The 26,355-nt window shown below is 48.2% G+C and overlaps 1 protein-coding gene across 2 annotated transcripts; it reads right to left on the bottom strand.

Annotated features, from left to right (window-relative positions):
* Positions 1-9,885: 9,885 nt before the first annotated feature.
* Positions 9,886-24,005, bottom strand: LOC102693432 (P2X purinoceptor 3). Of its 2 annotated transcripts, none has more exons than XM_069191382.1 (12): positions 23,625-24,005; positions 21,248-21,383; positions 20,627-20,698; positions 19,956-20,025; positions 19,308-19,401; positions 15,770-15,847; positions 14,681-14,822; positions 14,005-14,141; positions 11,975-12,068; positions 11,312-11,377; positions 11,140-11,217; positions 9,886-10,587 (listed from the first exon to the last, which is right to left on the bottom strand). In XM_069191382.1, the coding sequence occupies exons 1-12, from the start codon at positions 23,741-23,743 to the stop codon at positions 10,459-10,461; spliced, it is 1,215 nt and encodes a 404-aa protein (XP_069047483.1). In that variant the 5' UTR covers positions 23,744-24,005; the 3' UTR covers positions 9,886-10,458. The 2 variants fall into 2 exon arrangements, with proteins under 2 accessions (XP_069047483.1, XP_069047484.1); XM_069191383.1 differs by having other exon boundaries at positions 10,497-10,587; positions 11,109-11,217.
* Between the last annotated feature and the right edge of the window lie 2,350 nt (positions 24,006-26,355).

Raw genomic sequence — 26,355 nt, 5'->3', positions numbered from 1 at the left:
CTGAAGCTTTCTCAGGTGGAGTGGTGGCACTGTGGCTAAGGATCTGTGCCTGTGGCTAGAAAGTTGCCAGTTCAAATCCCACAGCTGGCAGAGAAACCCTATGCTGTTGGGCCCCTGAGCAAGGCCCTTAACCCCAACTGCCCCAGGGGTGCTGTATAAATGACTGCCCCTGTGTTCTGACTCCAAGCGTCTCTTCCTCTCTGTCTGTCTCCCTCATGGAGAGCAAGCTGGGGTATGTGAAAAAAGAAATTCCTAATGCAAAAAATTGTGTATGGTTAATAAAGAGATCTGATCCTAAATTAGAAACTGGTCTATAGTTCATCATAATCATCTTATCAGAATCCAAGCCAGGCTTCTGTAGTTAGGGCGTTGTGTTGTGTTTCTTCTTTCTGTATTTCCTCTATTTAAAGTAACCTAGAGTAACCTCTACTTGTTCCTTTCCAGACAACGCACACTGACGCAGCTCCCCACTGCAAAACCTTGCATAAGAACATGAGACAGGTCATATCCAGTCCCTATGCTAGTCAGTAGCTCATTAGTCCCAGGATACCATCCAGCTGTTTTCTGACACAAGCCAGGGTATCAGCTTCAACAACGTGGCAGAGCAACTGGTCGCACACTCCCGCCACCCTTTGTGTAAACACGTACCTCCTGTGCTCTGTTTCACCTGCTCTTCCGCAGTTTCCTCTTCTGCCCTCTAGTTTGTGTTTCGCAGTTTATTCTGAAGAAGGCCTCTATGTTGAATACTCCCCCTCCATTAAATAAATACTGATGAAGTCCAGGCTTCACAAGATAATGAAGTAAAATCACCCCCTTTGGTTTGTATTGCTGCATTGGCCTCCAGTGCGTCTGAAAATAACCCAGCACAGCCAGTATCTGATACTGAAGAGAACGAGCACTGGGCATTAACTGATCCTGTCAAAGACAGCAAGCCATAAGCACTAGCCTGCAGTCATGGGAGTTTCAGATTCATAGCAGTAGTACCGAGCAGGGCTGTAGCATATACTGTATTCCTTTCCAGAAAGCCCAATGGACATCAGTTTGGGGTCGGAAGTGTATGACATACTGTAACAACAACCCAGATGTTTTTAAAGTCCAAGTATAGGCTTTTTTAAAAACATTTCAAACTGTGCTCACTTAGCTACAAAGCAAACATAAACACATTATATATACATTTCTAAACATGTTAGAAAAGAGCAAGGCATGTTTTTTTGCCTTGAAAGCATGTTGCAGTTGTGCATTACTGTTAACATTTCTCAGCAGACTGTGGCCAGTCCTCTATCACAGATCTGCCCACGAATTCTGTCCCTGTCAGATTTATTACAGCTCTCTCCACAAGGCCTGCCTGCACCAATTACAGAATTGTACAGTAGCTTCCCAACAAAATAATTGTTATTTATCGGTAGGCACATGTTTTATTAGTGGACATTTTCTCTGATTTAGCATCAACACTTAAGGGTTATACTGACGAGCACAACTGGTGCTTTAAATTACGCACTTACGTTTACAAATGTCTTGACGGGCTTGTACAGTAACACACGTGATTATGTCCTTCTAAATACAACTGAGCACTTACCCACCCGCGGGGAATTAACACGAGCGCAGCGTGACACGCACGCTATTCACACCTCCTGGCTAGGTGGCGCTAGCAGGAACGTAGAGGATTATATCCAGCTACACGCCCAGCCCCTAGTTTAACTGAACACCGTTGTTTTGTGGTTTGGTGTTAGCGGCTGCTTAAGTGCCCAACTGTCAGATCAGATCCGTGCCCAACTAAAGCAGCTGTTTTGCCGCTGTGCCGGTTATCAGCTTGCCTGTTCTGGTGAATCTTTGTTTCGGCTGGGTTGACGCAGACATAGCGGCTGCGAAGGCTTTGCAGATATCCGTGAGTCCGTGACCGCTCCCACTGTTTTCAGTGGCCCATACTGTGCTCGGTGAGCTTCAGATGAGATCCGTGCGCTGAGCCCGCAGCATGAGCGCTATGCAGAGTCTTCTCCGTGTGTTTCTGGTCTTTACTGCTGGTAGGTACTCTGCACACGCAGAGTTTTTCGCTTCTAAAAAATCGCTCTTTATTACATTTCACAACTTCTTTCTAATGGCGTGCAACAGCATCGGCCTGAGGGACAAGAGGAAATCGGTCGCTCTGGTGTGGGGACTGTTGGTGGAGTGGGTTACCTCCTGTGAGCAGAGAGCTTTCAGATTCCTGGCAATGAAGAGTGACGTAAACACTTAATAAATCCTCTTTCAAAACATATAAGTCAACATCACCTGAATGGTACTGCCGGATGAGACGTTAAACCGAGGTCCCGATTCTCAGTGGTCATTAAAGATCCCCGGGCATTCCTCGAGAAGAGTATCCCCGGGCCAAATTCCCACCCCGGCCTTTACCGTGACCTCCGTATTGTCCCCAAGTATGACTGGCTTGTACTTGCCCTGCGATGGATTGGTATCCTGCCCAGGCTGTACCCTGCCTTGCACTTGTTACGATATACGATACCGTATGGTATGAAGCAGTTTGGCAAATGACATGACAGGATGTGATGACGTTTTTGAGCTTATTCTCAGGGATCGTAAAATAACAGCCTCGCTGAGTCTCTGCACAGAGTATGAAATGAACTCCCCCTGTCACCGTCTGTTCACTGATGTTTCTGCTTGCAGTTCCCGGCCTGTGTTCTGCCCAGGATGAAGAGCAGCAGGTGAAAGGCTCTGTGGGACAGGCGGTCACTTTCAATGCCCAGGTGTTAAAGAGAGGGTTTTTAAGTCATGGAAATGACAATATAGCAGTAGTGATTGATGGAAAGGGCAGTACTGATTTTGTGGAGAGATTCAAAGGGAGAGTGTCCTGGGACAGTCAGACTGGGCTCTTTAAAATCACAGAGCTGAACACACAGGACTCTGGGAATTATAAAGTACAGAATAATGATGGACAGGAGACGGTCACAGTGAATTTCAAACTGACAGTCACAGGTAACAGTAAGTTTCTCCTGTATCCACAGTGTTTAACCTGACAGAGGACAGTCAATGTCTCCATTTTGTCCACATTGTTTAACTTGACTGAGGACAGTCAGTTTGTCCATTGTGTCCACAGTGTTTAACCTGACAGAGGACAGTCAGTGTCTCCATTTTGTCCACATTGTTTAACCTGACAGAGGACAGTCAGTGTCTCCATTTTGTCCACATTGTTTAACCTGACAGAGGACAGTCAGTGTGTCCATTGTGTCCACAGTGTTTAACCTGACAGAGGACAGTCAGTGTCTCAATTTTGTCCACATTGTTTAACCTGACAGAGGACAGTGTGTCCATTGTGTCTGTACTGTATTAACCCCTCTCTCTCAGTGCAGTGTTAATGTCCTGTAGTGTCCAGTCAGTGTGTCTGGACTGTATTAACCCCTCTCTCTCAGTGCAGTGTTAATGTCCTGTAGTGTCCAGTCAGTGTGTCTGGACTGTATTAACCCCTCTCTCTCAGTGCAGTGTTAATGTCCTGTAGTGTCCAGTCAGTGTGTCTGGACTGTATTAACCCCTCTCTCTCAGTGCAGTGTTAATGTCCTGTAGTGTCCAGTCAGTGTGTCTGGACTGTATTAACCCCTCTCTCTCAGTGCAGTGTTAATGTCCTGTAGTGTCCAGTCAGTGTATCTGGACTGTATTAACCCCTCTCTCTCTCAGTGCAGTGTTAATGTCCTGTAGTGCCCAGTCAGTGTGTCTGGACTGTATTAACCCCTCTCTCTCAGTGCAGTGTTAATGTCCTGTAGTGTCCAGTCAGTGTATCTGGACTGTATTAACCCCTGTCTCTCAGTGCAGTGTTAATGTCCTGTAGTGTCCAGTCAGTGTATCTGGACTGTATTAACCCCTGTCTCTCAGTGCAGTGTTAATGTTTCTGTCTTTTTTTCAGGCCCAGGTGAGATTTCAGCTGGAGCTATTGCAGGCATTGTGTTGGCAGTCCTGGCTGTGATAGGAGGTGTGATTGGAGGTGTTGTGTACAGCCAGTCGAAGGCGGCCTAGTAGAGGAGAGGAGGCAAGTGTCTTCTGTGTCCCATGTCACCCAGCCTGTGTTCGAATCCCAGCAGGACTGAGCCACACTGGGCCCAGCGAAAGGACACACCAAGTGTGTCCAGAGACACAGGCCAGCTTCAAATACTCATTCCAAAATCCTCTTTTTTCAGCACAACATACACTCGTTTGCCTGGCTTTTAACTATCCCCAAAATAGTCAAAACATTCAGATTTCCAGCTAAATAAAATTTATCATCAATAAAACATCTGTAGAAATTAAGCTCCCATTTTTAACAAGGTATGCCAGCCATCGGCTGTTGGACTTTAACGTTTCTTCCAGATTCCAAAACAGCCCTTTCTTGTACAGGCAATCTGTACAATAGATTCTAACGTCACGGGGATTTCCATTGTCCTAAAGAAAGGTGTAGAAATGCCTCACCTCTTCTGCATGTGCAGACTAGTCATTGTGCTGAACCCTGACCCTGATGATGTCACACAGATGATGATGTCACATAAATCGCATGTGACATCCAGCACAGTATAGCTTTCCAGATAGCCTAAAATTCTCTTTGTAGTCTGCATGCCGAAAAGCTCAGTATGTTACCAGCATTGCACTCAAAACACTGAGCCAGGGTGCCGGATCAAGCTTGTGCTGGAGGATAGATATGACCTGTAAGACTGTCAGTGAGCATCCCAGCATAATTCCTCCTTGTATGTCCCAGCGCTGTTAGTAAGCTGTACCCTTGTCTCATTTCAGCAAGACAGATAAATGGTCGAAATGTCAATTTTTTGTGCCTTGAGGGGAAAACCAGTTAGGAAAAGTATAATGTACACAACATCGGGTCATCACTGTGTCAGGAGGCCCAGACCTTTGGCATAGGGGAATTCCACATGACTAAATCCCCACAGGGGGCAGGGCTTCACCTGGCACACTCATCGATCTTCTCGGTCCCCAGTAGGACAGTCAGAAGTGAATCGTTATTAATGCTGAGCCAAATAACCATCCATTCATTAACCATTCATAACAAATTCATTAAGTACTAATGGATTTGTCAGCAAAGCATCAGTATCCTACTGGGGACGGAGAAGAGCGATGAGCCCTGCCCCCTGCGGGGATTGCAGTCATGTAGAATTCCCCTATGGCAAAAGTCTGGGCCTCCAGACACAGTGACAACCTGACTTCCAGAACACCGGGGAGGTCACCAGCCTGATGCTGACTAACTGCATGAAGACGAAGAGGAATAGGCAACGCTCTCATACAGGATAGGGACTAGCCAGTACAGTATCTAGAGAAGTTCCCTGCAGAAGAGACCTGGGAGTGCAGTGACCTAGCTTTGGACATCACTGTCCCCAGTGAAAGCTTGATCGCAGGCAGCAGTGTTCAGGCCAGGTGGGCAAGTTAGTAAACAGCACCTGGCCGAGTCGCCACAGATCCGGGGAAGTCCAACGGCGAATTAAGGCCCTGATGTCGCCCCAGCTTCCATCCGGTATCCAGAAGGTCTAGATGTGGTCTATCGCTGACCTGTGGATGTAGGAGATCACTATCCATGTGCACCTTTTAAGTCCTGCCCCCTTTCGAAACACACAGATCCCACAACACATTTCGAAGTGCTGTAACTCACCGGAGAAATGTTTGGGAACTGAGCTGCAGTTTGTGTGTGCTCGTGTTTTACTTACATGCGTGCAGGTGTGCATGTTATTAACCCACATGCATACAGGTGTGCACATCATTAACCCATATGTGTGCAGGTGTGCACGTTATTAACCCACACGCATACGGTGTGCACGTTATTAATTCACATATGTGCAGGTGTGCACGTTATTAACCCACACGCGTGCAGGTGTGCATGTTATTAATTCACATGCGTGCAGGTGTGCACGTTATTAACCCACATGTGCAGGTGTGCACTTTATTAACCCACATGCATACAAGTGTGCACATAATTAACCCATATGTGTACAGGTGTGCACGTTATTAACCCAGATGTGTATGTATGTTTCACTAACTCATCTGCATGCTGCACAATAATTTACTCTCATGTGTAGGGGGGTGAGTTTTACGGACTCGTGTCTGTGTGTGCAGCCCAGGTGTGCCTCTCTCCCGTTCTCTGTGCCCGCTGTCACTGCGGTAAGTCAGCGACTCCGTTTCCCCTCGTCCTGGCGGTGAACCTCCTCCTCTCTGTGTTTCAGCTGGTGGGCAGCCTCTCTGACTCGCTGGTCCACGCCTCATCCCTCTGTGGCCCTGCTTCCAGGGACTGTTTGTCCAGGATCATCGTCCCATCCTCCGCAAGTTCGCGCCTCCCTGCCCCATGTGGGAAATCTCGAACGCTGCTCCCGGAGACCTGCAGTCCTGCTGGTTGGACAGACAGCCAGTAAATCACGCGCTGGGACCAGTTCAGCAGAGATCTACAGAGCCACCTGCGCTCAGTGAGCAATGCCTTCGTTGAACATGTCCCACCCCAGCTGCTCAGCAGCTCTCCAGTGTTCCTGTAGGACTGGCAGGGCTGGGGCTCTCCAGGCCACTGCTTAGACTTACACAGCTGTTACACACTTAGCACTGTCTGCACGTCCGTTCTTGAAGAAGCGCTCGGGAAGTGTGAAGTGTGAGTAGGGTACATTGTGTACCTCCCAGCTCGCTTTGCAGTCTTAGCCAAAATCCCGCTGAGTTTTAAAAAGTGCCACCTGCCTCTTTCCATGCCTCCAGAAACCCCTGATGTGCTTTGTGACGTTAATTGTGGGTTAATTTATTCATGTGTGTTCCTCAGGAGGGAGGGGGGACGGGTGCGTTCCGCAGGGCTGCCGTCGTGCAGCCCGATCCGCGCGGATCTCAGGCGCTCAGCCAGGCTGGGCCTGGTCGGTACTGGGAGGGGAAACTGGAGGAAAACCAGGCTGCTGCTGTAAGTGGTGCTGGTGGACCAGTAGGGGGCGCTCTGCCCTCTGGACCACAACCTCCAAACCAGTTTGCCACTGTGGTGACTCCTGTCCTGACTGGGAGATCTCATCTGTTTCTGTCATCCCCAACTGTTTCTTGGAAGGAGCCAGGGTATCGGCTTCAGTACGGCTCGGTAACTTGTTCCACACTCCCACCACTCTCTGTGTAAAGAAGTGCCTCTGTTCTCAGTTTCAGATTCACTTCTTTAGTTTCTACTGGTGTCCTCTGGTTGGTGTTTCACTGTTGATCCTGAAGGAGTTTGCTGGGTGGACTGTGTCAGTAATTTTGAGGAGGGTAAACCTCTTCACAAGATTTCTCCTCGTAATCTCCTGTGTTCAGTTCCCTTTCCCTACTGCTCCGTTTTTAAGTGGGGAGTTCATCTCCTTTCACCCCAGAGACACTCTGCCACAGCTCCATGCTCGAGCTGAGTTAGGATGATTATTCCCTCCTCTTTCCTGTCAGAGCTTCTGAAAACCAGTGCATTCCCAGAGTTCGTCGTTTTGATTGATGTTTAATTTATGTTTGTGTATTTTTGTCATCCGTGCTTATGAGTATTAAAGGATTAACGTCCATACCTCTGTGGTGTGCTCTCTTCAGGGCAGTCTTGAGGGCAGTAGCCTTGAGGGGCCCACTCAGTTTCCACACCCTCCCTTATCACACAGAGACGTGGGGTGAAAGTGTGACAAATTGGGGTGCTGTCTGTGTGGAGTTTGCATGTTCTCTCCAGTTTTCTCGTGGGCTTCCACAGGGTGCTCTGGTGTCCTCCCACAGTCCAAAGACTTACTGGCAGTTTAATTGACTTCAGGGAATGCGGGCCCCGGTGTGAGTGTGTGTCTGTGTGCCCTGTGACTGACTGGCGTCTCATGCAGGGTGTACCCCGCCTGGAGCCTGGAGCCTGGAGCCTGGAGCCTGCCCGCAATGTGGCTGCCCTGCGGCTCTGAACTGGGTAGAGCGGTTAGGAAGTGGATGGATGAATAATTTATTCTATGATCTGTGCTATAGAGTATGAAATGAAGATATCCAGTTGTACTCTAGAAGGTACAGTATAATATCCCGACGGAAAGCAGTTTTCTCAGGCTGGCACAGGGCCTGTCAGTGCTTCGTCTCCCGGTCAGAGGGTCTCTCCTTGTGGTCCAGGAGCGCTCCCTAGGAATCTCTTCCTTCTCCTCCTTCCCACCTGCGTCTTGCAAGTCTCTGCTCCCTCTACTCGCAGGGTGGGATTTAAACTGAACCCCTTGCTGTTACGGGGTCATTCCACGGGGCGAAACACGCCGTGCTCGTGTGTGGGCGGACAGTGCATTGATGTCGGGGTGATGTACAGATCGAGCAGCGCTGACCATCTTGAAATCGGGAACTCCCCTCCCCCCACAAGAATGCCTTGCTAATTCCTAGACTTCGGCCCAGCCGAGGATGAAGTTCAGCTCAAAACGTACCCTCCGTTTCCCGATGGGTGACCCCTCCTCACCTCTCACTGCGAGGGGGCCGGGGGGGTAGGGGAGAGAGACACGGCTCTCCTCTGTGCACGGGCCGGTCAGCAATCACCCCTCCCAGTTACCCCCCTACCCCGGACCTGACATGAGCAGCCGCTGCCTGGGTGACAGTCAGTCATCGTGCTGACCCCTCCCAGCCACAGAATAAACGCTGACTGGCCCCCTCTGAGCGCGTGCTCGTGCCCTAAACACACACACAGTGGCCCACTGGAGGCAACAATTAGCAATGGTCATTAATCACGATGAACAAAACGCTGCCAAACGGCTAATGCATGCTGAGTGTTGTGGGATTTAAACACCAAAGACATTAGTGAAAGAGCGTACTCCAGCAGGGAACCCCTCTGGGCAAGAGGGCTGTAGGCCTCATCTATACGATCCCTCGCTGAGAGGCGATGGCACAGCGTCAGAGCCTCATAGGGAGAGGATATTCGCACTCAGCTATTTCAGTCCACTGTGCTGCTCCATCAGAGAAGAATATCACTGCACAGTATCGCACACGGCAAGACAACCCAGGGCCTGGACATACCCAGAGGACTATTAAAACTTTCTGCGCAGAACAAATTCATGTATTTCTGTATAGGTAAGTCCAGTCACAGGGCTCTAGACTCTTATAGTCCTGTGAGTGTACTGACACACTCCAGTCACAGGCTCTAGACTCTTATAGTCCTGTGAGTGTACTGACACAGCCCAGTCACAGGCTCTAGACTCTTATAGTCCTGTGAGTGTACTGACACAGCCCAGTCACAGGCTCTAGACTCTTACAGTCCTGTGAGTGTACTGACACAGTCCACTCACAGGCTCTAGACTCTTATAGTCCTGTGAGTGTACTGACACAGTCCACTCACAGGCTCTAGACTCTTATAGTCCTGTGAGTGTACTGACACAGCCCAGTCACAGGCTCTAGACTCTTATAGTCCTGTGAGTGTACTGACACAGCCCAGTCACAGGCTCTAGACTCTTATAGTCCTGTGAGTGTACTGACACAGCCCAGTCACAGGCTCTAGACTCTTATAGTCCTGTGAGTGTACTGACACAGCCCAGTCACAGGCTCTAGACTCTTATAGTCCTGTGAGTGTACTGACACAGCCCAGTCACAGGCTATAGACTCTTATAGTCCTGTGAGTGTACTGACACAGCCCAGTCACAGGCTCTAGACTCTTATAGTCCTGTGAGTGTACTGACACAGTCCAGTCACAGGCTCTAGACTCTTATAGTCCTGTGAGTGTACTGACACAGCCCAGTCACAGGCTCTAGACTCTTATAGTCCTGTGAGTGTACTGACACAGCCCAGTCACAGGCTCTAGACTCTTACAGTCCTGTGAGTGTACTGACACAGCCCAGTTACAGCCACACATAATATTCTCATTCCTATAATTAAAAACTATGCAAACAATACATAAGTGAATACATCACATTGGCAATGTTTTCTTATCATAAGAAAACAAATTTATAGAGAAATTAGTGCAAATCACTTTTCACTTGTGCTTTATTTAGGTGACAACTGTTTACAGTGCTTAATACTTAATATTCAAACAGCTATCATTTAAATTACAGAAAACTACAAATTTTTATCCCCTGCCATCTCCTTTCACTGAGTCTCCTGTCCTGTTGTGTGTATTAGGGAAAAGAATTAAATGTTATGTCTTATTACTTAAAGTTTCCCATCCGGATGTGTGGAATAGAGCAGCTGATTCCATTACCATACAGGACAGGAGATAGAGTGAGAGATGAAATTATAGAGGAGCAGATCAAGTAATATAGACAGTTACAGAGTTGAAAAGGAGACACAGTGGAGAACAAAGAGGGTTCTGTCTGTATATATAACTGGCATACAAAGTTATTGCAATTGTGTGCTCTAGCATGCAGAAATATTTAATAGTATTTGCAGTTGTCCTACATTGTCTTATTTGTATCTCATATTCATACTGATTTACTGTTTTGTAATAATGTGCTTTTTTCTGCTCAATGAAAGGAAGTGGATCATTGTTGAAGCCCCACCCCTCCATCCAGCTCCTTTCCCATTTGTCAGCTCTCTTGTCAGTCGCTCTTACAGTCCAATGGAGAAGGCCCCTGAGTCAGTGGACTGTTTTTCATCATATTTAAAGGACAGCGTCTGGTTACTCTTGTACAGATCGTTGCTGTTGGACATGGTCGACCTGATCTGGTGTTCGGACACCTGGACAAACAGAGGAAGGCAGACAGACAGAGCACAGAGTGAAGAGAGGCAGACACACTGACTGGACATTACAGAACATTAACACTGCAATGTGAGAGAGGAGTTAATACAGTACAGTACATTAACACTGCACTGAGAGAGAGGGGTTAATACAGTACAGACACACTGACTAGACACTCCAGTACATTAATACTGCACTGAGAAAGCCCTGACGTATTTAAATTCAAAATCATTAACATCATATCTCAGTTCTATGGATTAGGAGTTCTATGTTTACAATGAAATAACTTGACATTAAGATCAGTGTGAATCAGTACAGTGAAGTGCTCTGTCAAAGTTAGTGAGAATTTGATTGCAATATCAGTGAGATGGGCAATCACTCTCACAATAAAGTTAGTGAAACCAACAGTGGGTCAGACAGCTCTGTCATTTCAAGTGTAAATCCGAGTTGTAATGCAGCAATTAAGTGGGTGCTCTGATATGATCACACAGGCTACTGGACAAGACCTGACAGTTCTGACTTGCATAGGAGCTGACTGACTAGTCCTCCACCTCTTCAAATTTCTTGGCCTTGTACTGCTCCGCCCCTTTCAGGAAGTTCAAGAGGATGATATCACAAAGGACAGTGCCCTGCAGCCAATGAGAGAAGAGCAGGATGTCAGTCAAAACGCCAGCAGAGGATGTTGTAGCTTATAACAATGAGAATGAGAATGAGATTTCTTACCACTCCAACTGAGGTGAAAGCTGCCACAATGTTGATCAGTGTTGGAATCATGTTAAATTTCCCAGCCTGGGTTAAAGACAGTTAATAGCTTCTTGTTTCTTCATATCAATATGTATTTACTTTATGCTCTTTCTACCTGCAGTTGTCTAGAATACATGTCATCAGCCATTTGTGTGCCCAGTCCTGTCTGTGGTCTAAATCTTGGTGAATTTCCTTTGCTGTTTCTGCAGTGGCTGTTAAAGCAACTAGTTTATGAACTGCACCGGCGTCTTGATCATCGATCCCTGTGGTGCTCCACTCATTATTTCACATCAGTTTTAATAGTCCTCCCTTTTCTGTGCTTGCTGCAATCTTCACATGCTCTGTGTCTCTCCCTTACTGTTGCTTGTTCAAAGATCTCTAATACGCTGGTTAAAATGTATTTAATAAATTCTTGTTGACCGGTTCATAGGATATTATTTACTTGATATTTTCTTTAGTTTATGTCTAATTATTGTTTCCATATCCTTACATGTGACAGAAGGCTGACACATTTATCTAGAATTACCTGGCTCCTTTCCACAGATGGGTACTAAACAATTAGTAAGTCTCCAGTTTCCAGGTACCATCCCTGTCTCAGGATTCCGCTGGGAAACGACACGTAGTTTAAAGAACAACACTTACATTTCCATAGACAAGAACATCAAATCTGATGGCGTAGGCTTTGAGCAGGGTGCGATATTCTGTGCCGTTCTCCATCTTGTAATACTTGGCATATCTTCACCAGGGAGAGAGAAAGAGAAGGAAGTAAGTCCTTTTCCCATATGAGCCCACCGGCCACACCATTCACAAATATTCTGGGAAGAAGCATTTAATGATCAATTTGTCACTCCTCCACAAGTATCCCATTCCTATTCTCCTAGTGCAGACCTTTGCCATCAAGACCCCCCCCCCCCACCTCCATACATCACATGACTCTCATCAAGGCGACAGAACCAAGCAGGTGGTGCTCTGACACCATCTTTGAAATCACGCCCCGATCTTTGGCATCTTTTAGGCATGTCCTAGCAAAATCAATTTTACTTTGCGGTTTGTGTTACTCTCAGCTGCTTGAACAGCTTCAAGATTTTCAGCACCTCTGATAAATAATCCCATTTCTCCTTCGCCCTTCTGTTCCATGTTCTTTTGCCCACTCTTCCCAGCATTCCCCTGGGCAGAGTCCAATCTGCCCCCGGTTTGTGACACAGCTGGGATCCCTCCTGCCATGGGTACAACATGGGTCCCTCCAGCCTCATTCAAATTCTTCAAAACCTGGACATTTTTCCCTCCTCTGTGCTTTGTGATGAGCAGCTGCACCTTCCCACCTACTGTACCTGTCAAGTTTAATCTGTCATTAGTAAGGGAGCTGCTGTCATCGCCGTGTCACCTCGAGGTGACATTGTCCCACAATACCGAGCTCCCGTTTCATATCGTTCAGATCTCTCAAAGCTTCTGTTGCTGCTTGTCCTTTCAGAAACTGACCGGACCTGAGGGTGCCACGGCCGATAACATTGCTGCCTTGCGGGGCTGGGGCTGAGGGTTCAATTCCAGACCCGAGATGCTGTCTGTGTGGAGTTTGCATGTTCTCATTGGGTTTGTGTGGGTTTCCTCCGGGCCCTTGGGTTTCCCCTTACAATCCAGAGACAGGCTAGTAGATGAATTGGCTTCTGTTGTGTGTGTGTGTGAGTGTGTGTGTGTGTGTGTGTCTGTGTGTGTGTCTGTCTGCCTGCCTGCCCTGTGCTGGACTGGCGTCTCATCCTGCCTTGCACCTGCTGCTTGCCAGAAGAGGCTCCAGCTCCCCCACAGCCCTGGACTGGATAAAGCAGTTAGAAAATGAATGGATGATCTGGCTCTGAACGACACTATTACAGTGACAGCAGAATATTTTCAGAGTTGATTGAAGCAAGACACCTTCTCCAGTCCGTAACTCATTCTGCTGAATGAAGCTTTTTGCTTCGTGAGGAATAACAAGACCCAAATTACGGAGGGGCCTCCAATAGTTTCCCGCGAAGGAATGTGACGTTCAGGGCTGAGCTGCACTGAAAGGGCCTCTTTGAAGGGGGAGACGCAGAAAGAGGCAACTCAGATCTGCCAGCCTGCAGCTGAATGACCACTGGCACCCTGTCTTCTGATCAGACGAAGATGGAGCTTTAGGTCCTGATCATCAGCGTTCTGTTTGGTGTCAAAAGGCGAAGCTCCTGTTGAGGAAACACTTGTGCACTCAGAGGAATAGGGGGCGTCTCTCATATTTTGGGGTTATCCTCTTGTACTGCAGCTCAAGTCGGGAGAGGGGGAATTGTGAGCTCCGATACGGACCAGGACATTTCGAACAAAACGCCTCGTTCTTCCTGGCAACAAAATCAGGCTGGTTTGAAATGGTCACTCCGGCATGGCAGTGATCCAAAGCACAGATCCACACTGGCAACAAAATAGGTCATAGCTGTGACACCACCGGGGGCAGCAGAGAGCCTCTTTTAGTGCGCTGGTGTCAGGCAAACACTTGCGCAAATGGAACAAAACAGCATTTTAAATTCAAGCTTTTCATCTGAAAGGGACACAACACTCCGCACCAGGCAGTACGGAGCGCTGACTAACTTCTCTTTCAGATATTCAGACCCTTTGCCGGAGGGCTCGAGTGCAGGTGTCACCACAGCAGCAGGTTCTGCGAAGGGTACCTGAAGTTGTATCCCGGGGACACGCTGGTCTTCTCAGACATGCTGTCCAGTCGAGTGAAGGAATAAGAGGGGATACAGTGTTCCTCCGACTTGTCAAGGTCACACACCCAGCCGATCTTAATGCCAATCACTCCCCCCTGAGAGAGAGAGGGGTTAATACAGTCCAGACACACTGACTGGACACTACAGGACATTAACACTGCACTGAGAGAGAGGGGTTAATACAGTCCAGACACACTGACTGGACACTACAGTACATTAACACTGCACTGAGAGGGGTTAATACAGTACAGACACACTGACTGGACACTACAGGACATTAACACTGCACTGAGAGAGAGGGGTTAATACAGTCCAGACACACTGAATGGACACTACAGGACATTAACACTGCACTGAGAGAGAGGGGTTAATACAGTCCAGACACACTGACTGGACACTACAGGACATTAACACTGCACTGAGAGAGAGTGGTTAATACAGTCCAGACAAATGACACACAGAACTCGGCAGACAGACAGGGTAACACAGACTGGAAAAGCAGTGAGACAAGCAGCCAGACACATGAGATTCCCTGAGCACTCTAATACACGTACACACTTCCACTCACGCACCCAGAATCCCTGACACTGAGACACAGACACATGGAACCCCACCCTCGCGCACACAGCTGTACCTGGCTCGCCAGAGCGTAGAAGTCCTGGTGTGCGAATTTCAGGACGTCCCCCAGTCTGAAGATAGGGCAGTAGCGGTGCTCCACAGGGTGGAAGTTACAGGTCTTGATGTATGTCTTGGTGATGTTCGGCAGGAAATTCCCCCTGCACAGCACAGAGCACAGTGAGCAGAGAACAGGCTACAGACAGTGTAAACACTGTAGTGGACCACAACACACAGCGGAAAAGGCGCACTTTAGAGATTAGGAACCTGCCGTGGATAATGACAACATTACAGGGAGAGGGAGTGCTTGGCAAACCCAGACAGGAGTCACACAGGCAGCGAAGAGACAGGGGCAGTCCAGAACTGCTTAAGGAAAAACATCATGTCTGGGATGTAGGATGTGTCTGTGTAGGAGAGGGAGAGGAGGATTATGAGGTGAGGGGTGAGGTGGGGAGAAACGTGAAAGAGAGGAGAGAATGGGTAAGGGGAGGTGAAGGGGAGATGAAAATATGGGAGACTAATTCCATAGACAGTGGGAAGAAAGAAATGGGTAAAGGAATTGTAGAGATTTGCCATTTGACTCAGCCTCCAGTCTACCCTCTTCCCAGAGTTCCTGTGCTCTTTCCTCCTGACACAGGTCCACTCTACTCACTTCCCAGAGTTCCTGTGCTCTTTCTTCCTGACACAGGTCCACTCTACCCTCTTCCCAGAGTTCCTGTGCTCTTTCCTCCTGACACAGGTCCACTACCCTCTTCCCAGAGTTCCTGTGCTCTTTCTTCCTGACACAGGTCCACTACCCTCTTCCCAGAGTTCCTGTGCTCTTTCTTCCTGACACAGGTCCACTCTACCCTCTTCCCAGAGTTCCTGTGCTCTTTCTTCCTGACACAGGTCCACTCTACCCTCTTCCCAGAGTTCCTGTGCTCTTTCCTCCTGACAAAGGTCCACTCTACCCTCTTCCCAGAGTTCCTGTGCTCTTTCTTCCTGACACAAGTCCACTACCCTCTTCCCAGAGTTCCTGTGCTCTTTCTTCCTGACACAGGTCCACTACCCTCTTCCCAGAGTTCCTGTGCTCCTTCCTCCTGAGTTACCATATCACTTTCTCACTCACTTGGTGAAGTTGAACATCGGGAATCGGATGCTGTTCTTGATAAAAATGGTGAAATTCTCAGCCTCCATCATCGGGTCTCTGCCAAAGGGAATGAAACAGAAGACCTTAGTTTTGAACTTGTAGAGATAGGGTTAGAATCAAAGAGCTGCAATTTCTGCAGAGACAGCAGTCGCTGACGGAGCGACAGAAAGGGACAGGAGAGCTGTGGGGTCAATGCAGAGCGGCCGAACAGAACAGGTTCATCCCAGCCGGGAGAAAAAATCTCAATGGAAAACCTGTTGCAATTAAATTAATAAAGCACTTTGATCCATCGAGTCTGAGAAGCAAAGCCGAAAGAAAGCACTTTCTAACATGATTTAAAAAACACCAAGCTCCAGTTCAAGAACAGGAAAAAACAGCACGGCCTAAGAAAGAAACAGTGCAGTCGTACAGAAAAAGAGGTTCTCCGATTTCCCAACAGCAGAAGAACAGTGAAGGATGAGGCGTCTCAGAGATAATGACATGATGAATGAAGAAAAGGAGAAGACGTTTGTATTCAATTAAGATTCCACTCAGGTGTTTGCACGGGGAGAGATGAGCAACGACAAAGGTCTGTATTAATGAGGTTAGAACAGAAGATGCAGGACGGTTTGGGGCACTAGAAGCACTTACAGCTCTCTAGGGCCTGACATATCCTACCACTCGTACTCAAGGAAATGAGGGATGTAATTCAGAAGCCATTAACAAAGCTCTTCCACAGTCACTCGGGACAGGGGCGGACAGCTGCTGGCTGTTACTTGTAGTTTCCGTCCGTAGCAAGAGTGACAGGACTGACCCAGGTAATTATGGACCAATAGGTCGGATATCTGTGGCATTTGCACGGAATAACAACAGGAATTAAATGCTTTTGGGAATGTTTATTGATGGGAAGACTTGGTGTGATCTGCCGAGGGCCAGCCCCCTGGCCTTCGAATGAGGGGGCTGGGAGCCCCAAAAGAACCCAGAGGGACCCCCAAACCATTGCTTGGGAAAAGCGAGAGAAATGAATGACGGAGGAGGCAGCATGGATGTCGAAAGCAGGGAAACTGGAAGGGAGCTGAAAGAACTGGAAGCACTTCAGTAGGAAAGCTGGGTGTCCCTATAAAACAGCAACTGGGGCCAGTGGAGCTGCTGCTGGAGAGGACGGCTCCCAGGAACATGGGATCGGAATAAGGAGGAATTAGGCGAAAATCCAGACTGACACGGGGATCGGTGTTCTTGCGTTTCTGAAACTGGAAAGAAGAAGGCAAGGCGGAAGTACTGCTGAGATGCCCTGGGAGGTGAGCTGCAACCATTGTGATTAGTATTGGACTGGCTGGAGACAGCCGATCGAGGGCACAGCTTGCCTTTAAGGATAACACCTGAGAGAACGAGCATGCAGCAGCCAGTTGGGAAATGTAAATGTTGGCGAAGACGAAGAGGTGAAAGGATCGGGGTCCGCTCTGCAGGGCCGAGGTCTGAGGAAGGAGACTGAGAGGGGGGAACGATGCAGGAGAGCGACGTGACGCCCCCAGGAATAAGGCTGGAAAGTCCAGTGTTCAGGGCTGGCCAGCGGGAATGTTGTGTGCCCTCGGCTTAACGAGCTGCAGCTTCAACAAACAAAACAACGGATTGTGCTCTAAGTAGTGCAATCCCAAACCTCCCAAACATACAGACAAACCCAGAGTGACGTGCATGAAAGTCATGAAATTCTTAAGGAAGGGGCACAAAGTGAGATGGGGGCAGTCAGGGGCCGACACGTGCCAGGTGGGACACCAGCAGAGCAGGGCTGGAGACATTGCTGGGACCAGAGGCACAGTAAGTTGGACACCTGGCGTTGAGGAAGGATGGAAAAGAGGGGAATGGGGAAAGGGTTGAGGAGGCTGGATCCCACTCTGTGGCAGGTGGGATGCCAGCAGGGAAGGGAAACAGACAAGAATACAGGAGACATTGATGGGCTGAAGGCACAGTGGGTGGGACACCTGACACTGCAGAAAGAGCAGAAAAGGGGGTTGAGGAGTCAGGAGCTGACACGTGTCAGGTGGGACCCCAGAAGAGCAGGGCTGGAGACATTGCTGGGCTGAAGGCACAGTGGGTGGGACACCTGACGTTGACGGAAGGGTAGGACAGAAGATGGTGGAGAAGAGGGAGTCACGAGCCACACTGGCAGGTGGGATGGACGTCACCAAGACAGTGGGCTTTAGGATTACGAACCAAAGTGCAGGAGCTAGGGCTGCCAAGGGCTGTGCCAAAGAGAGGGTGAATGCTACATGATGAAATCACAGAAGAATCTGCTCGTCTGCAGATGATGCCAAAGCAGAAGGATTAGCAAACGCTGTATAAGCAGCAAAGGAAACTGAACGATTAAGGTCGAATCCAAGACTGGATAAAACAGCTGGCAGACGTGTCCATCTACTTGCAGACAAGTGCTGTTCATGCACAGGGGTGACATCGCTGCCTTGTAGCTCGGGGGTCCTGGGGTCAACTGACCTGGGGCGCTATCTATGAGGAGTTTGTATATTCTCTCAGTGTGGGTTTCCTCTTACATTCCAATGACATACTGGCAGTTTAATTGGCTTCTGGGAAAACTGGCCCTGGTGTGAGCGTGTGTCTGTGTGCCCTGTGATGGACTGATGTTCTGTGGACCCGTTCTTGTGCACATTGCTTGCCAGCAATCCGGATCCCCTGCTACCCTGAATTGGATAAAGAGGTTAGGAAATATATGGATGAATGTTATATCCAGGTAGCAAAAATGAAGTACAAATACAAAACAGGAAGCCCATATGAAGCACACAGAGGTGTTAATGGTGGCACTTCATTTTCATCTTGTGGACAATACAGGGAAGCAATTGAAAAGGCAAACAAAATGCTGGGATACAGAGTTAAAAAAATGACGTCTACATCAAGAGATGCTTTGTTAAAAGTTTACAATGCAATCATCAGACCTCATTAAGAATACCGCTTCAAAGCTTGTGGTCACAGCATTATCGAGAAGATACTTCTGGAATCAGTCCAGATAAAACAAGATTCATAACGAGACTTAAAGGCACACCCTGCGCGCACAGGATGATAATGTACCGTTTTCATCACCATTTCGAAGAACAGATATTGTTGCTCTGGAATTTGTCCAAGGAGAACCACCAGAGACATTCTGGGGATTCAAGGAACGTCCTACACTGTACACTGACAGGCTGAAGATACTGAATTTCCTCTGTTTTAAACAGAGAAGACTTTGAGAGGCCCTGATACACGTTTTCAAAAGCCTCAAATTTCACATGGCGGCATAATTTAGAAAGAACAATGAAACACAAAACAGAGGACACAAGTGGAAACTATATAAAAGTGCATTTAAAACCACAAAACGTATGTGGAAGTATGTAACAAGCTACCCAGCCATGTTGTTTAATCCATGACCTCAGCTGCTTTCAAGGAGCAGCTGGAAGACATCCTCAGATTAATAAAATACAAACCACTACATGGGATAGATGGGCCAATGTGTCTCCTCTGGTTTGTGAGGAGAAATTCTGACAAACACACTCACATGTGTATGGAGTCGACCTCTGCTGGACACCAGCCCTTCATCTCACAGGTTTTAAAAGTGCTGTTATAACTGACACACCGGCCAGTTTTTATACCTGAAAAAGAGACTGAGGTTAATACAGCCCAGACACACTGACTGGACACTCCAGGACATTAACACTGCACTGAGAGAGAGGGGTTAATACAGCCCAGACACACTGACTGGACACTCCAGTACATTAACACTGCACTGAGAGAGAGGGGTTAATACAGTACAGACACACTGACTGGACACTACAGTACATTAACACTGCACTGAGAGAGAGGGGTTAATACAGTACAGACACACTGACTGGACACTACAGTACATTGACACTGCACTGAGAGAGAGGGGTTAATACAGTCCAGACACACTGACTGGACACTACAGGACATTAACACTGCACTGAGAGAGAGGGGTTAATACAGTCCAGACACACTGACTGGACACTATAGTTTCCCTGTTCTTCATGTCTGTGTCACACTTGACTCACAACAGCCCTGGGCTCCCACCCTGCTCTGGAGCTGTGTGCTGAAAGGATGTGAAAGCAGGCTTGTGGTGAAGAGAGGGGTTCAACACTGACACAGACAGAGCCCGGCGGACACACACTCATGGGCAGAGGTGACTCACCATTGCCCCCAGACTGCCCCATGTGTTTCCTGCAGTCAACATCGCTGTGACACCGGTACTTGACCTCACTCTGCAGAGACACACAATGAGCACCACTCACACGGTTACTGCTTTAATTACACTTTCTAGTATTGTAACTACCTACCATCACTGCTACTACCATTATTACTATTGCAATTACTATTCATCACTAATATGTCACTACTACTCTATCACTAGTACTGCCACTCTGACTGGAGCTGTTAGTACTTCTGCCACTTATACTTGAGGTAATAAAGAGTTAAAAAGTTTTTAGCAAGCTAAGTCTAAGTTTCAAGTTCAATAAATACCGTGGCCTTGAGGTCCCGGGCACTCTGCCTAGTTCCCTAGTGCGCGACACCTGCACTCGTGTTTGTCTCATTCTCGTACTCGTACTCTCACGGATCGAGCTCTGCTGCTTAGCAGCCCCAACGATAAGAACGTTGTAACCTGCTCATTTTAGTGTATATATATGCTGGGAAGATGAGCTGCAGTTTGAGCTCCACTTTGCCATCCCGCTAGGTGTCTGCTCCTTGTGTACACAATAAAGACTCGTTCCTCTGACGGAACCTGAGTCAAGTTTCTGATTTGACACTTCTCTATCACTCATACAACAACCACTTTACTCATAATAACAAGAGAGTGCTGCTCACCTCTGGACAGAGCCCCTGCATCTGGTTTTCTGTGGTAATTAACTTGGTGATAATGCAGAACACTGAAGCACCCTAACGAGGAACAGACAAGAAAAGCACAAACATTGGATGTTTTTACATTAATATAATACTGTGTTAGCTCCTGCACTGGGCTGTGTGAGCTCTGTTAGTATTATACTGCTGTGTGTGTGATATTAATATAATACTGCACTGGGCTGTGTTAGCTCTGTTAGTATTATACTGCTGTGTGTGTGATATTAATATAATACTGCACTGGGCTGTGTGAGCTCTGTTAGTATTATACTGCTGTGTGTGTGATATTAATATAATACTGCACTGGGCTGTGTGAGCTCTGTTAGTATTATACTGCTGTGTGTGTGATATTAATATAATACTGCACTGGGCTGTGTGAGCTCTGTTAGTATTACACTGCTGTGTGTGTGATATTAATATAATACTGCACTGGGCTGTGTGAGCTCTGTTAGTATTACACTGCTGTGTGTGTGATATGAATATAATACTGCACTGGGCTGTGTGAGCTCTGTTAGTATTATACTGCTGTGTGTGTGATATTAATATAATACTGCACTGGGCTGTGTGAACTCTGGCTCATTCCCTCACCTGAGTTGGGGTGACGTAGTCGGCCACGTCCATCACCTTAGTGTTGTAGACCCCGAACCCCTTCACCTTGGTCATGACGGAGGACTCGATGGCCGTGTCCCGGACCTGGTAGGCCTTCTCGTGCAGGAACACCCAGCTGGACTCAGACAGAGAGCACAGCTCTTAATACAGCTCCTCGGGGTGGGCGGTGGGTATGGTATGGGTACAGAACAGTACCCAACGTCATCTGAAGACGTTCCTTCCTTGGCCCGCGGTCCGAGCGGGCCCCCCTCAGCGCTGTGAGAAAGCATGATGGAGCTGCCCGCCCACAGGGGGGCGACAGTGAGCCCTGGCCCTGCAGGAAGTGAGCCTGGCTCAAGGGGGAGCTCCAGGACCAGCGATCTCACACAGGAAGCAAGGCCCAACTCCTCCGACACGCCCGCCTTCCAGTCACTCGTCTCTACAGGTCTCCGGTAGCAGAGGATCAATGTCACAGTGACAGTCTCTCTCACGAGGTACCAGACTATTCCACTCGTGGAATTCTGTTATTCCATCACAGTTACACTCTCTCACGAGGTACCAGACTATTCCACTCATGGAATTCTGTTATTCCATCACAGTGACACTCTCTCACGAGGTACCAGACTATTCCACTCGTGGAATTCTATTATTCCATCACTGTGACACTGTTATGAATGGCTGAAAGTCACACTTCCACATTAATTTGTTTTCAATGAACTCAAGTTTATGAGCTGCACATACATTAGATATCTCTACTTCCTCTGACAGACTTCCCACACAAATCAAACCAAACACATAACACTCCATGCACTGCCCTCACTCTCCACATTCTGGAATCTATATTAAACCATTTGCTACTGTATGATTTCAGTGTTAGCATTGCTTTTTCTAAGAGCTATAAACCACATAAGCCACACAAACTCTATAATCAGTAGTCAAGGACTTCATTTTACACAGCATTCACAAAGTAAATTGAATAAAATGTGATGTTAAACTCTCTAGAGTGTATAAATATATACTGTAGCAGTTCAGGTGGGTAGCTGCGTCAGCATGCGTAGGCTGCAAAGGCATAGGTTTATTCCATGCTGAAAAGAGGAGAAAGAAAAAACAACGTTTTGGCCATGGAGCCTTCTTCAGGCGTGAGCTTACACACACACCCTCACACCTGAAGGAGGCTCCACGGCCGAAACGTTGTGTTTTCTTTCTTCTCTTTTCAGCCTGGAATAAACCTATGACTTAGTCCTTTGCATAAATATATACTGTTTCACTCTCTGTATATATAGTATATTCCATTTTGTATGCATCAATAATTCAAACATTCTTTTCTGCAAAATTCTCACAAATGACACATATTTTACACACTGTCCTCACTGTACATGTGCTGTAGTCAACTTCTCTGCAGACACACTCTACACATACTCTACACACTGTCGTCACTGAACATGAACTCTTCAACTTTTCTCTAGAATCACATTCTGTCAAGACTCATTGTCTACACACTCCCCTAACATTCTCCTCTCTCACACTCACACTGTACTCACGTGCTCCTCAGACTCACACTCACACTGTACTTCCATTCTCCTCAGACTCACACTCACACTGTACTCACATTCTCCTCAGACTCACACTCACACTCACACTCACACTGTACTCACATTCTCCTCAGACTCACACTCACATTCACACTGTACTCACATTCTCCTCAGACTCACTCTCACATTCACACTGCACTCACATTCTCCTCAGACTCACTCTCACACTGTACTCACATTCTCCTCAGACTCACACTCACATTCACACTGTACTCACATTCTCCTCAGACTCACTCTCACATTCACACTGTACTCACATTCTCCTCAGACTCACTCTCACACTGTACTCATGTTCTCCTCAGACTCACTCTCACACTGTACTCACGTTCTCCTCAGACTCACACTCACACTGTACTCACATTCTCCTCACTCACACTGTACTCACGTTCTCCTCAGACTCACACTCACACTGTTATCACATTCTCCTCACTCACACTGTACTCACGTTCTCCTCAGACTCACACTCACACTGTTATCACATTCTCCTCACTCACACTGTACTCACGTTCTCCTCAGACTCACTCTCACACTGTACTCACGTTCTCCTCAGACTCACACTCACACTGTACTCACATTCTCCTCACTCACACTGTACTCACGTTCTCCTCAGACTCACACTCACACTGTTATCACATTCTCCTCACTCACACTGTACTCATGTTCTCCTCAGACTCACTCTCTCCTCAGACTCACACTTACACTGTACTCGTGTTCTCCTCAGACTCACACGTACACTTGTACTCACGGTCTCCTCACACTCACTCTCGCATGACTCCCAGACTCACCCTATGAAGTATGTGATGATGAGAAGCTGCACGACTCTGTTGATGATGCCGATAGTCCAACTTTTCACCACCACAGACTTGGTCGTCTCGTAGGTGAAGAAGTCCTTGACGCAATTCATCTTCTTCCCTCCCAGTGTGATTGTCTTCTCTCCTGTCTCTCCGGAAATCTCTCTCCTCCGCGCGTGTTCCCTCTGCGTCCCCCTGTGGGAGTGTCACCCTGTGAATCAGTCGCCTGCCCGTCCGTGTCAGAAGTGTGCAGCTGTGTTCGCTCTGGTGAATTGACTCCGTGAGCAGGGGTTCGGGGTTCCACAGAACAAGCGATTCTGTCTGCGCCTGTCTCTCAACACAGCTGAGAGGCTGCTTCACTCTCCTCTCTTTCAATCCCACACCCACTCTCTGCCCTGCCTCTCTCTCTCTCCCCTGCCCTGCCCTGCCCCCTCTCCCGTCCTCTTTCTTGCATCTTCACTTCTCCCCCGTGCCCCGCTCAGCCTATGGGTCCCGCTGCCCTCCCCCCCCGCCCCCCCTCAGCCCTGCCAAAGCTCGACAGCAAGAGAGCGAAAACTGAGCGTGAAACAGACCCATCAGCAGGACGCTGAGAAAATAAAAATAAAAAACATCAAGTGAAAATCGCACACAGTAATCCATCAGCAAATCTTCCGTTCCCCTCTCTGCCCTGTCGGGTCTGTGCCGGGCTGGTGAGGACAGGGGACAGGGCGTGTGGTTACCGCAATGGGCTCGGGCCGTCCGCTCTGTGCGCGGTGGACTTTTGTGAAAGGTGATTCATGAGATCCTTCCTTCCTTCAGCGCAGAACTGCAGTTCATGCCCGCGTGCTGGTCTCTCAAGAGAATTTCAAAAGGGCTGCGAAGCTTGAACTTTGCAGGTGGAAGACCTACAGGAGCAAAAGTCTCTGTACTGCTTCTACAGACCAGAAACAGGGTCACAGCAGTATTGGAAGAAGAGCAGGGGGGGATGGCGGTTAACTCTGACGCTCAGGTTCCTGAGTGTGAGTCTGAACTGGGGTACATTCTGAGTGGAGCTTGCATGTTCTCCTTCTATTGGCATGGACTTCTTTTGACCTCCCAAAGGTTTAGGTTAAATGGAGCTTCTGTGTGTGTGTGGGCACAGGGGCGTTCTGTGATGGACTGTCGTCCAGAGGGGAGATCGGGATTGTCTCTGTGTTTCCTGCAACTCTTACCAGCAATAGGCAACTCTGTGATAATGGATTATTAATAAGACAAACTAGACACTGCTGTTTCATTACAGGGCTCCTCATTAAGCCTTGACTAACGTCCTGCCCCAGGTTTCAGGAAATGCAGCACTAATTGTCCTCAAAACCACAACACTGCCCCGATCCTGTACTTTCATTAATTATTTAACGAGCTACTCGGCCCAGCTGGAAGAGCTGGTCTCCCAAATGCCAGCGCTGTAAAACACAAGGCGCCCTGGTCACAACAGTCTAGTCTCCCTCTCTCTCTCTCCACCGGTCTGCAGCTGGATCTGTCATGATCATAGCGCATGAGACAGGTTACAGACAAGAAGAGGCCATACAGCCCATCCAGCTAGCTGGCCGTTAGTAGCTAATAGATCTGAGGATCTTATCCAGCTGTTTCATGAGAGAATCCTGAGTGCCGGCTGGCCATCATGGCTGGGAAGCTTGTTCCACACACCCACAGCTATCCCATTATTGCTACATTCGACAGCTAGGACTACACAACGTGAAGCACAGGCTGGTCATCCAGTCGAGTCTGGACACAGCACTGACACACATGGGAGGGACAAACCAGTGTCTCACTGTGACTGGTCACTGAGGGCTGGTGTGTGTGGACACAGTCTGACCACTGCACTGACACACACTGGAGGGACAGACCAGTGTCTCACAGTGACTGGTCACTGAGGGCTGGTGTGTGTGGACACACACTGGAGGGACAGACCAGTGTCTCACTGTGACTGGTCACTGAGGGCTGGTGTGTGTGGACACACACTGGAGGGACAGACCAGTGTCTCACTGTGACTGGTCACTGAGGGCTGGTGTGTGTGGACACAGTCTGACCACAGCACTGACACACACTGGAGGGACAGACCAGTGTCTCACTGTGACTGGTCACTCTGGGCTGGTGTGTGTGGACACAGTCTGACCACTGCACTGACACACACTGGAGGGACAGTGTCTCACTGTGACTGGTCACTGAGGGCTGGTGTGGACACCGTCTGACTGCAGAAGATGCCTTCAGAGGCTAAGAGGTGTGTAAGATTGAGTAACACTGGATTAGGGACTCCAAGATCCTCAAACCAACCAAAGGACTCAGAGTGGGAAAAGGGCCAGAAGAAAATTACATTTCATCGAGGAAATTGAAATCTAATGAGGCAGCAGGCACAACAGTTTCCATTCGCTGTGTCCACTGGACCCTGGTGCTGCAGGACTGAGCTGGATATTAATCTCTAATTAATCAGCAGCAGTGACCTCCAGCGACAGCTCGGCAGCGGGGAAGGGGTTAAGAGTGAGAGAGTGAGGAGGCAATCACAGCACTGCAGTCAGCACACACACACACACACACACACACTCCGCTGTCAGGGCTGGGGGAGGACAGTGGTATTATTGCATTTCTTAAGTGGCTCCATTAGCGTTGAGGCCAGCTTCTGACATAGAGTACAACCACAGAGCAGCTCCCACACTGAGTACACAACCACACACAGCACACACTAATACTGACACACTGAAAACCCAACAAT

Source organism: Lepisosteus oculatus, chromosome 6 (genome assembly GCF_040954835.1).
Source record: "Lepisosteus oculatus isolate fLepOcu1 chromosome 6, fLepOcu1.hap2, whole genome shotgun sequence".
In the NCBI taxonomy this organism is placed as follows: Eukaryota; Metazoa; Chordata; class Actinopteri; order Semionotiformes; family Lepisosteidae; genus Lepisosteus; species Lepisosteus oculatus.
Note: the sequence above shows the minus strand (reverse complement) of the source record. Positions and strands in the feature narration are given on the sequence as shown.

Excerpts from the sequence above, each read along its gene's own strand:
- LOC102693432 (XM_069191382.1), bottom strand. The coding sequence starts at position 23,743 with ATGAATTGCGTCAAGGACTTCTTCACCTACGAGACGACCAAGTCTGTG. Across the intron at positions 21,384-23,624 it reads ATCATCACATACTTCATAGG|CTGGGTGTTCCTGCACGAGA; the intron begins GTGAGTCTGGGA and ends GTCTGAGTCCAG. Across the intron at positions 15,848-19,307 it reads GAGGTCGACTCCATACACAT|AGACCCGATGATGGAGGCTG; the intron begins GTGAGTGTGTTT and ends TCCCTTTGGCAG.